The following is a 15,365-nucleotide window of genomic DNA, read 5'->3' as shown; positions in this document are numbered from 1 at the left end:
ATCTGCCCGTCTCTCTCTATCTCTCAGATTAAAGAGCATTTCTGTCTTTATGAAGCAGCTACTGGCTACATGTGCTGAACAGCTGCCCCCATAAACACTGGATTCAGCTGCTTTTCATTTGCTTATTCTTCCATTAAACCACCTTACATCATCTCCTCTGGCAAAAAAAAGCAGCAGGTCCACAGCTATGGGGATTTTAGTACAGCACAGTGGTATTGTAAAAAAAAAAAAACTAAGGTGAAAATTCAAGGTGTGAAAGAACGATGTGCTGGGGAGAAGAATGTGTGAATACCTGTAGAGAGACATGCTATAACATGACAGAGCAAGATTCCTAGAAAGAGAACAGAAACATGATGATGGATCATGTTTAGATAGATAGACAGATAGATAGATAGATAGATAGATAGATAGATAGATAGATAGATAGACAAATAGATAGAATGTATCCTTGCTTAATAAAAGTAGCCTATTTCTTCTTCTTCTTCTTCTTCTTTTTTAAATCTTACTCCAAACTTTTTAATGACTATATGTTGATAATTTATGTGAAATTTCCTCAAAAAAATTGTAAATCATGTAATTAATATGATTAAAATACTTAAATGACAGTCCTGATTTTAATTGGTTTAAAATAAATATGGTGTGTATTAAGTATTGATTACACTTTTCTCATCCTTTAATTAAATATTCTCATTATCAGCATCAGCCATTCTATTTTCTAAATATCAGCATCTGCCTTTAAAAATCTTTACAATCATACAAAACACTCTTATTGCTCAAGCCCTTTGGAAACACCCATGCTCATCCATACAACTTTAACACATCTATTCTGATGCACAAACACATAAACCCTCGTCCAAGGACAGAACATGACAAACTGTGTGTTGACATTGTGTTGTATGTTTATGGCTGAATTTGAAGATGTACACTGATGTATGGCCTTGGCTGAACTCATATTGAGGAAAAACACACTACAATTCTTCTGACTTCTGTCCTACAGACATAAACGTGTCTCCATGGTGACTCGGACACAAGCTAACAGCCTGTGTTCTGAGGAACCGCTGCGTAGTTATGTAACACACACACACACACTCCAACTCACTACAAATCTATTGTCTCCTCAACAACATGACCAATGTCCCCCAAAGATGATTCTAGTTATAATATATTCTTACGATAACAGCATCAGATCTTGTGAGAGCCTACATTGAGCCGCCGCCTTGTAATGCAATCACAAATCTCAGGGGAGAAAAATCAAAAGGCAGGACTTCACACTCAAATAATTAATTAAAAAGACATTTACAGCTGCCACAATTAACTAACAGTGAAAAATGCCAACTGCAGTTCTATTTAGGTCTACTACTACTGTTCAGATTTTCTATTTGCATGTAATCTGCAGTGGTTAAGCAATATGACCAAACAAACATGCATGCTTGTGCATAATTTATGTAACATTTACTGAGGATTAAGAGAGCATAAAAGTAATGTGTATAACATAAAAATAAGTAAATCTAAGATGAATTGCAATGATTTTGTTCATAATTGTGCCACTCAATACCAAAATGTTTATTCTATAAAGGCCACTATTCAAGTGTTTAGAATACTGACAAAGTATTTTATTTAAAACCGACTGCTCTATAGAGAAAATCACTGCAAAATATTTCATAGGTTTAATATATTTACAAGTGTAGAATCCGAGTGTCTAACATCTCTCAAAGACAGATTAAATGCTGACGTCACAAAACAAGCAGCGGTTGTTCTTCAGGCAAGCAGCTTTTAGTGATTGAGCAGCACTGTAATTCTACTGATCCGTTAAGCAGTATATAATCATGTTCATCGATATTTGTTATTATACAGTGACATTAATGGGGCATACACTGAAAACTAAAAATTGGTGTAAAAATATTTTTACTGAGAAAATTCTAGTAAATTTGGCAAGTACTTATAAGGAAACAGCATTGAATTATACACAATATTGAGAAGTGAAAAGTCTGTAATGGTATTATTATCTTGCAAAATCTTCACAACTTCCAAAAATAACTTTCACAGTGTATAATGTGGGAAAAAAACTCCAACAGATGCACAACATGCATTTGATATCGAATGGTTTTGATTGTACAAATTACATAATACATTCAAAATAAAAGCAATAAGCCCCAAGAAGCACGACGCGAATGCCTACAACCCCCTTAGCTGTTATAAATTCACTGTAAACCACGGCTTCCCGGGGCTTATTGCTTTTATAAAACGGTTATTCCATATACGTAGTAAGGTTTCACAAAATAAAGCAGAGCAAATAAAATTTAATGATATTAATAAAAACATTATTCTTCCGCCAAACAATGTAGTTCCTCAGAAACGGTTGTGGTTCCAACAAAGTGGTTGCCGAGCAACACACAAATGTAAACAAAGGTGTATGTTTGTAGAGTAATTTACAACAGCTTCGAACTTGGCTCAACCAATCAGAATCAAGGGCCGGAACTATCCGTTTTATAATAAATGATTTTGCATGTCATTTCATAAAAAGCTAGTCTGTGGCAATGCATTTTATTATTAAAACCAGGCTAGTCTTTGGTTATCGATAGTCATTTATCTGATCTAATATTTCTGAACACAGTGCTTTCAAAGTTAAAATCAGCCATTCACAACTAGTGAAATACAAAGCAATAAGATTTGAGAAGTGAAACAAATCGAATGACACCAGTCGCGGATCAACTGGGTCAACCAGGACTGATTAGAGCAAACTAATCCAAGCAGATTTGCAGATTTGTCCTGATAACTGATGGAAATCAAATGGTTGCTCACAGCTCTATTTAATTGAAGTACTAATTCTTCTTTAGACAACCCAGAAGAGCTGCAGATAAGCGTCGTTTGCAAACAGTAATTTCGTCTATGGAGATCAGTCCAGCACAACGCTCAGCCGGTTGAATGAAGCAGCACAATCACACACATTCTGGCGTGAACATTTCCACTCACGCCAAGGGGAAAACAACGTAATAAACCTTTCTTTGACTTGCTAGTTTGCTTCTGGCAAATCCCTCCAATATGTTAAAGGCAACATAACTTGTGCTTGCCAAGACATGAGGTTACATCACATCAAATCATGAACTGCTAGTTGGTTACTATGGCTTTTCTTACTGTTCCAAGTCAAAGATACTCATTAACGTTTGACATGCTGGTCTAAAAATCAATATAATTTCAAATATGAGCCTCTATGACCCTCCTGCCTCCTTCCTTGTTAATAATTAGCTTTTTTCTCTCCTCATCACATGATGTCATTGTAAGTGGCAGGAGGCTTGTTTCAAGATAAAGAATGAAACCAGAACATGACATGAAACGAAAGACAGCCAATTGCGTGATGAGCCTGGGAAATGTACAGCATGAATGTACAGTGGAAACTGACTGGGATGCACCGAGATGCACTCGGAATGTGCAATGCAATCAAAGTCTTATCATAAATCATAAACGCGTACCACCAGCCATGTGTTGGGAGTTTTAGATTGCAGTTTGACCAGACATCTGTTTACACATTACAGAATACATGCAACTGTAATATTGCTAGTCAGTTCAATAAATGTGAGTGTTGATTAAACATGGGATTAGATGGCAAGTACGCTGTCCTAAAAGAAACCAGAAACCACCGGAAACCAGCGCTTTTGGTCTTTTTGACATTTCTTGATGGCAGAAATGTTAGGCTGGAAAAGGGTTGAAACCTGAAGCATCCATTTCATAATAGCACTTTTTTTTATTCTTGTGTTTTAAGGTGTTGCATTCTTGTGTTTTAACGGTTTAAAAATGATATTCATTATATATGCAATTTTTAAAAGATCAAAGATGTTAAATTGATCAAACATGACAGTAAAGACATTTGTTACAAAATATGTATTTTTCTAATAAATACTGTTATTTTGAACTTTACTGGTCAAAGAATCTTGAAAAATGTATCATGACTTCCACAAAACATTAAGCAGCAAAAACTGTTTCCAACAATGATAATAATACTATCTTTAATAATTGAGCACCAACAATAACACCACCAAATCAGCATATTAGAATGATTTCTGAAGGATCATGTGACACTGAAGACTGGAATAATGTGCTGAAAAATCAGGTTTGCATCACAGGAATACATTGTGTTTTAAAATATTGTAATAATATTGCACAATATTAAATAGCTATATAAATATATACACTAATATTGCTATGCTCAATGTGTCTCCAGATTATACTCAAGCAATTTACTTTTAAAATTAGTTTTAGTTTTAAATTTAAATCCACTGTTATTCATATAACAATTATACTTATTGCACTTCCATAGTGTCCTCTCCAAGAAAAGAATGCTCTCGAGACACTGAGAAGGGCGTCCATAATGACAGCATTCACTACCGTGATAAATTATACCAATTTAGAGCATTGGTGTCTAAAGAGTGGTCATCCACAGCGTCACCGGTGTCTTTGATCTCCAGTGCGGCTCTACACTGCCACCCGTCAAGTGGCCTAATCTGAGCCTGAGCCCAATTTACATCTGTGAGCAGTGCTTCAAAAAGAGGAGAGCTTCACATAGAGCACTCCTACAGAGCTGCGTTCAAACCCTCCACCAGAGGCCCGACACCATTGTGTCAGATGGGATTCGCAGTTCCCAAGCGTCCCTCGACATTCCGTCTGGCAAGATGAGAAGTCAACGAATGGAGATACACCAACGCCCAAAACTGGACCCAGGAAGTACACAAGAACAAAAGCGTGGGCAGCTTTCTAAGGAATGTAATCATTTTGGCTCATGCTGAAAATTAATCAACTGCAGAATTTATCAAATAAAACAAAAATGGAACCCCCAAACCTAGTCAGAGACATGCTCCAACTGTAAGCCAATCATGGTCTAGATCTACTGGACAAATGAGCACTGTGAGACTTGTCAAATGTCAAAGGGGAATTTGGCAAAACAACAGCTATGAAACAAAACCAAGAACAATATTTAAACGAAAGTCTGACCAGGTAGTGGTGGGGATTTTAGAAGCACGTGACTGGAAAACCACCATCATAACCATACGAAACCTTTCATAGACCAATCTGGAAGTAAATCTTAAAGAAAAACATATACTTCATAATAGAGAATAAATTTGTATACAAAAACAAAGCTACAGACAGAAAGTTGCATGACACATTAATACATGAGTACTAATACCATCATAACCATACGAAACCTTTCATAGACCAATCTGGAAGTAAATCTTAAAGAAAAACATATACTTCATAATACAGAATAAATTTGTATACAAAAAACGCTACAGACAGAAAGTTGCATGACACATTAATACATGAGTACTAACATTACTAGTGTGTTTTAGACCAGACAGGTTTGGTAGTGGCTGACTGTTTTTCAGTGGTTATTGGTCAATGAATATATTTAGAGATAATGAAGGTGTGTAAGAAATATAATTAAATCACAGCATAAGACATAGACTACTTTGCTGAAATCAGATGAACATATACTTTACACAATATTCACTGAAAAACCATACAAACTATTTGAAAATTATGCAATTTAGTCCAGTAACAGTAAAGACATTTATGCTACAAAAGATTTCCATTTCAAATAAATGCTGCTCTATCTTTTTAACTTTCTAATCAAAAAATCCTGGAAATATATATTAAGCAGCACAACTGTTTTCAGCATTGACAATACTAAGAAATGTTTCTTGTGCAGCAAATCAGCATATTAGAATGATTTCTGAAGGATCTAAGGACTAACGGATCGAAGGACTAATGATGCTGAAAATTCAGCTTTGCATTACAGGAATAAATAACATTTTTAACATATATTAGAATAGAAAACAATCATTTAAAATTGAAATATTTTATAATATTACTGTTTTTACTGTATGTATGCAGCCTTGATGAGCATACGAGACTTCTTTCAAAAACATTAAAACTTGAACGGTAGTGTATATTTACAATATATAAATGTTGCTTTCTCTGTTTTGCCTTCTTTTGAAGGCACACAGATTATAACAAGCCGCAGGAGGTTCGGTCTATTTTCTGAGCTTTGCAGGAATGAAAATGGACTGACAATGAGTGTGAGGGAAACTGGCAGACCAGCTGATGCATTACAGTCTATAATGACAGAAACAGCACAGTAGGTCGCTGGTAAATGGCTGCAAGCATTTTAGCCCCAACAGGCTGAGATCAATAAATGCACAACATCCCAAATGATACACGCGACAATACAGGAACAGCTGTTGAAGCTGAAAACGATTAAACAGAGAAACATCTAGTGTGGAGGATCTCAGCAGACCTCAAAGACAACATGAAAACAAAACCGACCCATATTGCACAATTCATCAGTTCTTTGTTGATGTGACAGTTTTGACGTCATTCACGCCAACTGTAACTGGTTCTAGTTGGTCTTGTGACCACTCACGACATATTCAGGGAATAAAATCTGTTCCTCACACAGAGCTATCATATGGCTCCCAAAGACTTGAAATCTAGCACACAAGCCGTAGAAACTACTTTTTCATAAAACATGGAGCAAATAAACAGCACAACCACAAAACACTAGGTTTCTTCCAGCTTCAAAAGAACACCAACTTTTGGCATATTCCACACTGAGACCTGAAGATCTGACATCATTCTGTGAAAGACAATTTCAAATTGGGCAAGGTTGATATAAGACCTTCGAGACGAGCTGAAATAGGAAACCTAGACGCCAGGCGTCTATTTTCAATTGTGTGTGTGCACGAATCACAGAGGAGGTTTTTGGAGGACACAGTCTGGTTCTGAAGTGCGTGTGTGTATGTGGGGGTGTGTATTTTAAAAATGTAAGTGTGTAACAGTGACTGTGCGGGAAGCTGTCACCTGTTCTGCGAGAGGTGTCACCTTGGCGAGTTGTTTTTGCACTCTATCTGAAGGTAAAAGGAAACGGTGGTGCGTTTTATCACTGTCTGGGACTGCGGCTCCCTCCCGACAGGAAGTATCCTGCTCTGACCTCTGCTCTCTCCATACCATGAGCCAAAGTTGCACAGACACAACACAATGACTCAACATTCACCATGTAAACAGTGCAACTGATAAATCACGGAAGCCACTTGCCTTCTAGGTTTTTAACAACTGATACACCAGATTTTATCCCAAAATCCTGACCTCTCGGTGTGCTGTTAAGCTTTTTGTGTGCAATTACGAGATCTGTACAATAAAACAACTACATATCCGACCACAGCAACATTTCTGTACTTTACATTTGAATTTAATCAACAACAATAGCTATTTGGCCGAATTAAAGTGCCCCTATTATGGATTTTTGAAAATTACCTTTCATGCAATGTGTAACAGCTCTAAGTGAATGAAAACATCCTGCAAAGTTTTAAATCTGAAAGGGCACCGTGTATAAAGTTATTGTCTCTCAAAAGAAAGAGTCGACTCTGAATCATTGAAACGAGTCGTTTTTAAAATGATTCCCAAGCCGTTTCATGTTGACGTCAACATGAAACTTTAGCATATTACCCGCCCACTTGTTAGCCTTTTCGCATTGGTCTGAATGAAAATGCAGATTCATTCTTTGCCACTAGGTGCCGCATTTGGAGCGGTAAAAACAGCGGTTTCCCCGGTAACGCTGTACACAAAGCAGCACTGCACTCACAAACGCCGCTTTATCAGGCATTACAGACATGATGAAATGAAAAATAAGACCAATCGGACCAATCACCGCAGATTAGCGTCACGCAAAGGAGGGGTTTGGAAAAATTAATCGTTAAGCGAATCGTTTGGGAGTCGTTGAGCAAGTACGGTAAAAATAAATGCATATTATAAGACAATGAAAGTGTTTTTTTGACCTTGCATGCATGTCAACCTGCTGTTGGGGACTCCCAAAACCATAATATGAACCTTTCATTACCCATAATAGGGGCACTTTAATAGTTTGGGGAGGAAAAAAGTAAACCCACATACTGAAACTTAAATGATGTACTGAAATGACTTGATGTAACTGAAATTACAAACTGTAATTGAGAAATATAATAATTTGACTCAAAGACAATGGTTTGGGGTTTTTAATGTTTTGAAATAAATGGTATGCTCATCAAAGCTGCATTTATTTGATCAAAAATATTGTAAAACAGTAATATGTTTTAAAATGTAATTTATTCCTGTGATCACAGCTGAATTTTCAGCATCATTACCCCAGTCTTCAGTGTCACATGATCCTTCAGAAATTATTCTAATATGCTGATTCGCTGCTCAAGATTATTATCAATGTTGAAAACAGTTTTTGTGGAAACTATAGCTATATACATTTTTCCAGGAGTTCAAATGAACAGCATTTATTTAAAATAGAAATCTTTTTAAGGTTATAAATGCCTTTACTGTCACTTTTGAACAATTTAATGCATCTTTGCTGAATAAAAGCATTAACTTAAAAAATAAAACCTAAGCGTGGTGTAAAAATAAATAAATATATATTTCTTAATTTTAGTTCTATCGCCAAGCCCTAGTCTGCTGTTAAATGATGTGCAGCTGAATCATTGCAAATTTCTTTCCCTCTGAGATTTACAAGGGATATGCACATGCAGATTCAAAAAAAGGTCTCGGATAAAAGAGATCAGAATAACCTCACAAATTGAGTGTCTATAACTGTAGCTTCCAGCACAAACCCTCCTGATAGTCACTTGCCCCCATTCTGTGGCACAATTCTATTAGTTATGTGATGTGACTGCCGCCGCCGACCATTCTCCTTTCAAAAACTGAGCTCAAAGGAACCGCTCATCATTCTTGTCCCCAAAGCTTTTGTCTTTTGGAATTTCCTTGAGATTTGCCAACCCAGTACATCTAAGATGTTGTGTTTAGGCAGAATGAAAGTGTTTAAAGAAGCTTGGTTTAACAAACACAAGACCACAAAGTACTTCCTGCTCTGTGACATGACCTTGACTCCTCAGTTGTTTGGGGATTCAACACTTGCCGTCCATGTTGTGGGCATATTCTTGAGGGTAAAAACAAAACTTGACAAGGATATTCTTGGCATCCAAACGTCCTGCCAACTTCTTAACTTAAACCCAACTGATAGATAAGAGTCTGGAGTATCCATGACCAGCAGACGCGTGTCATACTGGTGAGTTGCTCATCTGAGACATGAGGAGGTGGCAAGGTCAGTAATTCTGACGAGAGCGGTTTCAAACATGACGCATACTGAGGACCTCCAGAGCGAAAGAGGCTATTACAAAAAATTATCATTAAAAGCCTGTCTGAACGCTAGGTTTCTGTCACGAATCTCAGCGCGAGACAACATTTTGTAGGCGTCACAGGTGTCAGTCTCAATTTGTAGACAACAAATTGCCTATAAAATGCTTAATTCTGGAAATGCTATGAGAATATTTGATATAGCCCTTGCGGAGCAGTGAGAAAATGTTTTTTACTTAAATATATGCTCAGTTTATAATCAGTTTCTTATGAGGTTGGCATCTTATTTTGAGTGCATGTGGTATCATTACATTAATTAATTTTATTAAATTGACACTGAAGTAATAAAGGCTAAAATCAGTCATCATCATAACTCTATTCAGCTGAACACTGAGTGCCTTTATATGATTGTACTTCGATTATGCTCAATATCCTGGCAACATATAAGGTCATATGTAAATAATTGCTTTGCTCCATGTTTACACTGCTAGTGCTGAAGTTGCATTGATACTAATGTGAAATGTGACAATTTAAAGGAATGGTTGAACCAAAAAATAAAATATGCTGAAGATGTACTCACCCTCAGGCCATCAAAGATGTAGATGAGTTTTTCCATCATTCAGAACTGATTTGGAGAAATGTAGCAAGTAATCCACACCACTCCAGTCCATCAATTAACATCTTGTGAAGTGAAGAGCTGTGTGTTTTAAGAAACAAATCCATCATGAAGATGTTTTAACATTAAAACCATCACTTCTGGCCAAAATATGAGTCCATAATCCATAATAACACTTCATCTGTGCATATTTATCTCCTGATTCAGATGAGACAACTTTTTTACTTTTTTACAGAGGGCTCATGTATCAGCCAAGCAATGGTTTGACGTTAAAGATGTATTAATGATGGATCATCAGCTTTTCACTTCACAAGATATTAACTGATGGACTGGAGTGGTATGGACTTCTTGTGGATTTTTGTGATGCTTTTATCAGCTGTTTAGACTCTCATTCTGACGGCACCCATTCACTGCAGAGGATCCACAGGTGAGCAAGTGATGGAATGCTACATTTCTTAATTTCCTCTGATAAAGAAACAAACTCATTTACATCTTGTATGGCCTGGGGGTGCATATTTTCAGCAAATTTTATTTTTGGGTGAACTATTCCTTTGACAATCTTCTAGTAGGCATAAATAAGAGAATTTTAAAATAACTCCCTGTCAGGTGCTTGATTTGAACCAGTTAACAATGGAAAGTAACCCAGGAAGCCAGCCAGCATTACTTTCACAATCGGGATACTTCAAACTGATCATTTATGTACATTTAGCAATATTGTGAAAACGCTGAACAAGGCAGAATACGGAGTAATTGCACAGTGTTTACACGGCATGAGATTACTGCTGTGGTCCTCTATCCTTTTCAGAGCTGACCGTAAGAAGTCATTAGTGGGAGCTCTGTAAACACTGTGGTGTGTGGAAACCCGTATTTACACCGAACCAGTCAGGACTTGAACACTGGGTGATGCTTGTCTCTTTTCTGATTTAACACTATAATCCTGCGATGTGAATAATGTAGTATATGTGCTTTCTGGATTGCTTTTATTTATTTACATGCAGATATTTTTGAAGTTGAACACGGTATATGTGCCTAGGGGGAATCAGTGTCAAGCTAAGTTCATCCAATTTTTTGATTACATCTAAAGCCTGTCCCCCTTATTCCCCGGGCACGTTTTCCCTGTTTTCTCACTCCTGCTTGCTCTCTCCGTAGGGTAAAGCGTATTTTGGAGAGCACCGCTGTCACACCTGTCCCCATGCTGTCAGCATCAGAGCACACATGCTGCGCCACTAACAGGATATGACATAGAGGACACAACCGCTCCAGCTTTCGACTGTGCGAAGCTGCACCGAAGTGTGAGGCGGCTCCATCCAGAATTAGGCCACAGTTTAAGCAACTAAGCTAACTTTAAGAGACTGACAGTCTCATAATCTGGTTTATGACCAAGTCTGATACTACCGAACTCACGCGAAATGCCTGATTGGTGACAAATTGTGTGCACTAGGTTAAAACCAAGCAGCTTATCATATCCTCTCTCTCTCTTTTGCGGTTTTTGACATGCTCACAGTTTACTAGGGCAACTACTTTCATCATATCGTATAGTCAACAGGCACACTGTGCATAACAGTGTTAACCAGGCTACATAAAGATTGCATCGAAAACAGACCCGACATTTTTGACATTTGAAAAATGTCTACAGGCATACTGATATATCTGCTAGGCTAAAGAATCAGACAATATTTGGAAATTTTGTGATAACCTGGCCTCCCTTGGTGTCTCCTACAAAAAAAGTCAACAAATAGCCTTGTCAATAAACAGTAAACAATTTCAGTAAATTCTATGTTATAAGATATATTATCAATTATTTACACGTCCATTATTTTGCACAGTATTCACCCAAAGTAAATATTGTGCAAATCTACTGCGCTTGTGAAGTCTGTTTCTCTACTGATGATTTGGGTACTAAAATAATTAATGACTTAAGATCCATTAAACAGGTGTGTATGCATACGGTAACTACAGGAACTGTGCAGTTTCCTCCCCTTCTCCAAAGTATTTTTCCAAAACGAGCATGCTTTCATTTACCACCAATGGACCTAACAAAATAAAAATGGATTGGTTACAGCGGGAGCAACTCAGCTTTAATGAAGTATAATTGAATGGTGAAGTCTTTTGTTTAGTGCCGTACTTGTCTGATTCTCACAGCAGGGTTACTCCAGAACAGCACTCCCTGCAGACTTTTGTTTATTTCTAACCTGGTTGTCTTGCTAAAAATCAAACAGCATGCATGCACCTTCCTGAATGCCTCTTGGCTTTATAAAATTCCAAGTTATTGATAAAAAAAGTACCCAACTAACAAAATATGTTCTAAGAATGTTTCACTAAGGTTCAAGTACTGAAAACATTATTTCTGAATGTTCTCTGAAAGTCCAGTTTTTTAAATGCTTAAAAAATGTTTTTCTTGGTTATGTGAACGTTAAAGACAATATTAAGGGGAGCGTTTGATTTTATTATTTTGCAAACATTATGGGAATGTTACATGTGAATGTTCTCTAAACCATCTTAGACAAACATCCAACTAAAAACTTGAAAAACAATGTATTAATAATGTTTTTGTGCTAATATTTTAAGAATGCTATTAAATACCAGATAACTTTAAATGAACGTTCTATTAATGTTACTGGAAGAATGTTTTTTCATAACCTTCTTCCTGAATGCCTCTTGGCTTTATAAAATTCCAAGTTATTGATAAAAAAAGTACCCAACTAACAAAATATGTTCTAAGAATGTTTCACTAAGGTTCAAGTACTGAAAACATTATTTCTGAATGTTCTCTGAAAGTCCAGTTTTTTAAATGCTTAAAAAATGTTTTTCTTGGTTATGTGAACGTTAAAGACAATATTAAGGGGAGCGTTTGATTTTATTATTTTGCAAACATTATGGGAATGTTACATGTGAATGTTCTCTAAACCATCTTAGACAAACATCCAACTAAAAACTTGAAAAACAATGTATTAATAATGTTTTTGTGCTAATATTTTAAGAATGCTACTAAATACCAGATAACTTTAAATGAACGTTCTATTAATGTTACTGGAAGAATGTTTGTTCATAACCTTGTCAGAACGTTAGCCAAAGTTCTGAGACATTCCCTGTTAACTGGGTCGCAGAGATTATTTATGACCAGGCCTAAACACATCAGCATAAGGGACAATGCAGTATCCATGGAAACCACATAATTAATCATTGATAAGTATGTTTTTTCCCAATGCAGAGGTGAGTATAGCTAATGGAATTATAGTAAAAGAGTTACATAATGTATTATTGAAGTTGGTTACATTTGAGAACATCTGAAATTGACCTGAATAAGCTAAATAATACTACATGGGGGAAAAAAAACAGTATAAAAACAACATTATTGGTGATAATTTAACTAGATTACACACTATATAGCATCTCCATTACTTATGCACTCTGCAAGCTATTATTTATATTTAATGTAACATACAACAGTGTTGACAGAGCATTAAGGTACTGAAGGGCAGTTTTTCTCATACATGACCATATAGGATGGTGACATCATGGTACTTTTATATAATTTTTAAAAAGTACCATAATTACCTTGTTTGGAGTACCATGAAAACATATACCGTCTGAAATCATCATTATACCATGGTACTTAGTGCATGTGTACGTCCAGAACACCATGGTAGTATCATGGATGGTACTCCAATGTGCTTCGAAGAACACCACGGCGGAATGTACATCTCTTCTCACGGATCATATAAAAACATTGTGTTTCCATGATTCCTTGTCTAGAAAACACGGCTACACCATAATAGTTATATAGTATGCAAATCTGCTTCAACGTATACTATGGTATTTTCATGGCACATTTCCAAAAACATGGTATTTTCTTCCCGTTTGATTCTTTCTAAATAATATTGTGGATTGAAATCTCAAATGAAAGACAGCAAACGCGCATCAGGCGGATGCTGGTGTTTGCATCCATCCCGTTTGTCCATAATAATCGAACCGAACCGAACCGCCCATCAGATCAGATCATACTAATGTATCTTCTCCAAGCGAGTAGCAAAGTACTGGCGTGTTGTTTTTATGAAGCGTGTGACAAATAGCACTGCAAAACCGAATCCTTCTGAACACACAGACCCGCTGAAAATCACACGCACATGACGTGCCATGGCTTACCGAGCAGGAGCAGTTTCACCTCCCTCGCAGCCTTCTCTCCATCCTCGCGGAGGTTTTTGTCGATCATCTTTGATCTCTCGGCGGCCGCCTTGTCTTCTGCGCTCACCGTGCAGCCCATGATCGAACCGTGCGCGCGTCAAACTTCAAAGAATAAGTCAAATAGGCCCGGTCCGTTCCGCGCAAGAACTGTAAACTAAAAAGGCGCCGCGTGGATTGACAGATGTGCTATAAAAGCGCAAAGTGTCACAATTTGAAAGCTTTGATTCCGAAAATCCCCGGCCTGTGATTCTCCATCAATCAGGAGGGTTCGAATATGTGTAGACGCGATTAAAAAGTTGCTTAGTTTCCCACCAAATCAATCAATCTTTCTTTCTTCCTTCCTTCCTTTCAGATCAAAGAGCAGCCGCGACGTCGGCGCTTTCATCTACCGCTCACAGTTCCTGAAATCAAAATCATTTGCTTGCGCTCAATCAGATGTCTGTTTTTGCACGCGGAATTGTCTCCAACCGGTGAGAAATTCTCTGGTATTTTATTTCAAATTCAAGCGTTCTGCATATCTATCCTGGCGCAGGGCGATTCAAAATATTTAAAAATTCGAAATCAGAACGTTGCAGCGTTCGGCGTGGCGCTCCGCTCGCGCTGCTTTCTTCTGAGGAATAGACAGAGCGTAAGAATGTGAAAAAGCCCAAGCGTGCAGCGGCACCCACCCACTAATGAACAACTGAGCGTGAATTGTGGGAAATGCAGTAGTTTTCTGCTGTTTCCGAACAACTAAGTGCGGGATGTTCGATTCATTTTAGCGAATCGGTTTGCTCAGATGGCTCAATGAACTAGTTAAAATGATTCACTGGTTCTTTGAAAGCTTAACTCAAGTTTAATAGATATCTAATAATATAATTGTTATTCACACGGTAGAGTTTAAATAATAATAAGAAACATTCACACAAAAGGCACAACAATCTTAGTACATAAATTCAGTTTTAATAATGTTTCTGTTAGTTTACAGAAACATAAATTCAATCAAACAATCTTATCTAAGTAATAGCCTACTTTTTCCTCCACGGGGTTTTTTTTTATGTACTTTTCATAAACAAGTAATTACAAGTAAAGCTATCTGCATAGTATATAGCATGCTCTTAACTTGCAACTTTGTTTATCACTATTGTGCTACATGTAAAGTTTTACTTCATTGATATTGTAAATATATAGTAATTTCTATCTTTAATTCCTCTTTAATTTAAGAAAGAAATAAAGAAAAAGAAAAAACTTGCAAAAAGCACATTTCACTACCTCTGTAATGAAGTGGAATAGCGATTAAAAATGTAATCTAATATCGATATATAATGGGTTAAAAAAATGTCTTTAAGATGTGACTCACATGGATAACCTGAAGAGCATGCGCTGTGCGAATCAATTCGAATGAAACATTCAAAAAGAA

The 15,365-nt window shown here is 36.8% G+C and overlaps 1 protein-coding gene across 1 annotated transcript in view; it reads right to left on the bottom strand.

Annotated features, from left to right (window-relative positions):
• The window catches only part of LOC107666005 (guanine nucleotide-binding protein G(i) subunit alpha-2-like), a 45,352-nt gene extending 30,691 nt beyond the window's left edge, over positions 1–14,661 (bottom strand). Inside the window, exon 1 of the mRNA XM_016457096.1 lies at positions 13,928–14,661. Within this exon, the coding sequence (XP_016312582.1) occupies positions 13,928–14,045 (118 nt within the window). The 5' untranslated portion in view covers positions 14,046–14,661. The remainder of the gene's footprint in view (positions 1–13,927) is intronic.
• Between the last annotated feature and the right edge of the window lie 704 nt (positions 14,662–15,365).

The sequence above is a fragment of the Sinocyclocheilus anshuiensis genome, unplaced genomic scaffold (assembly GCF_001515605.1).
Source record: "Sinocyclocheilus anshuiensis isolate Anshui unplaced genomic scaffold, SAMN03320099.WGS_v1.1 scaffold447, whole genome shotgun sequence".
Classification (NCBI taxonomy): Eukaryota; Metazoa; Chordata; class Actinopteri; order Cypriniformes; family Cyprinidae; genus Sinocyclocheilus; species Sinocyclocheilus anshuiensis.
The sequence above is the reverse complement of the archived record's forward strand: the minus strand, read 5'-3'. Positions and strand labels throughout refer to the sequence as shown.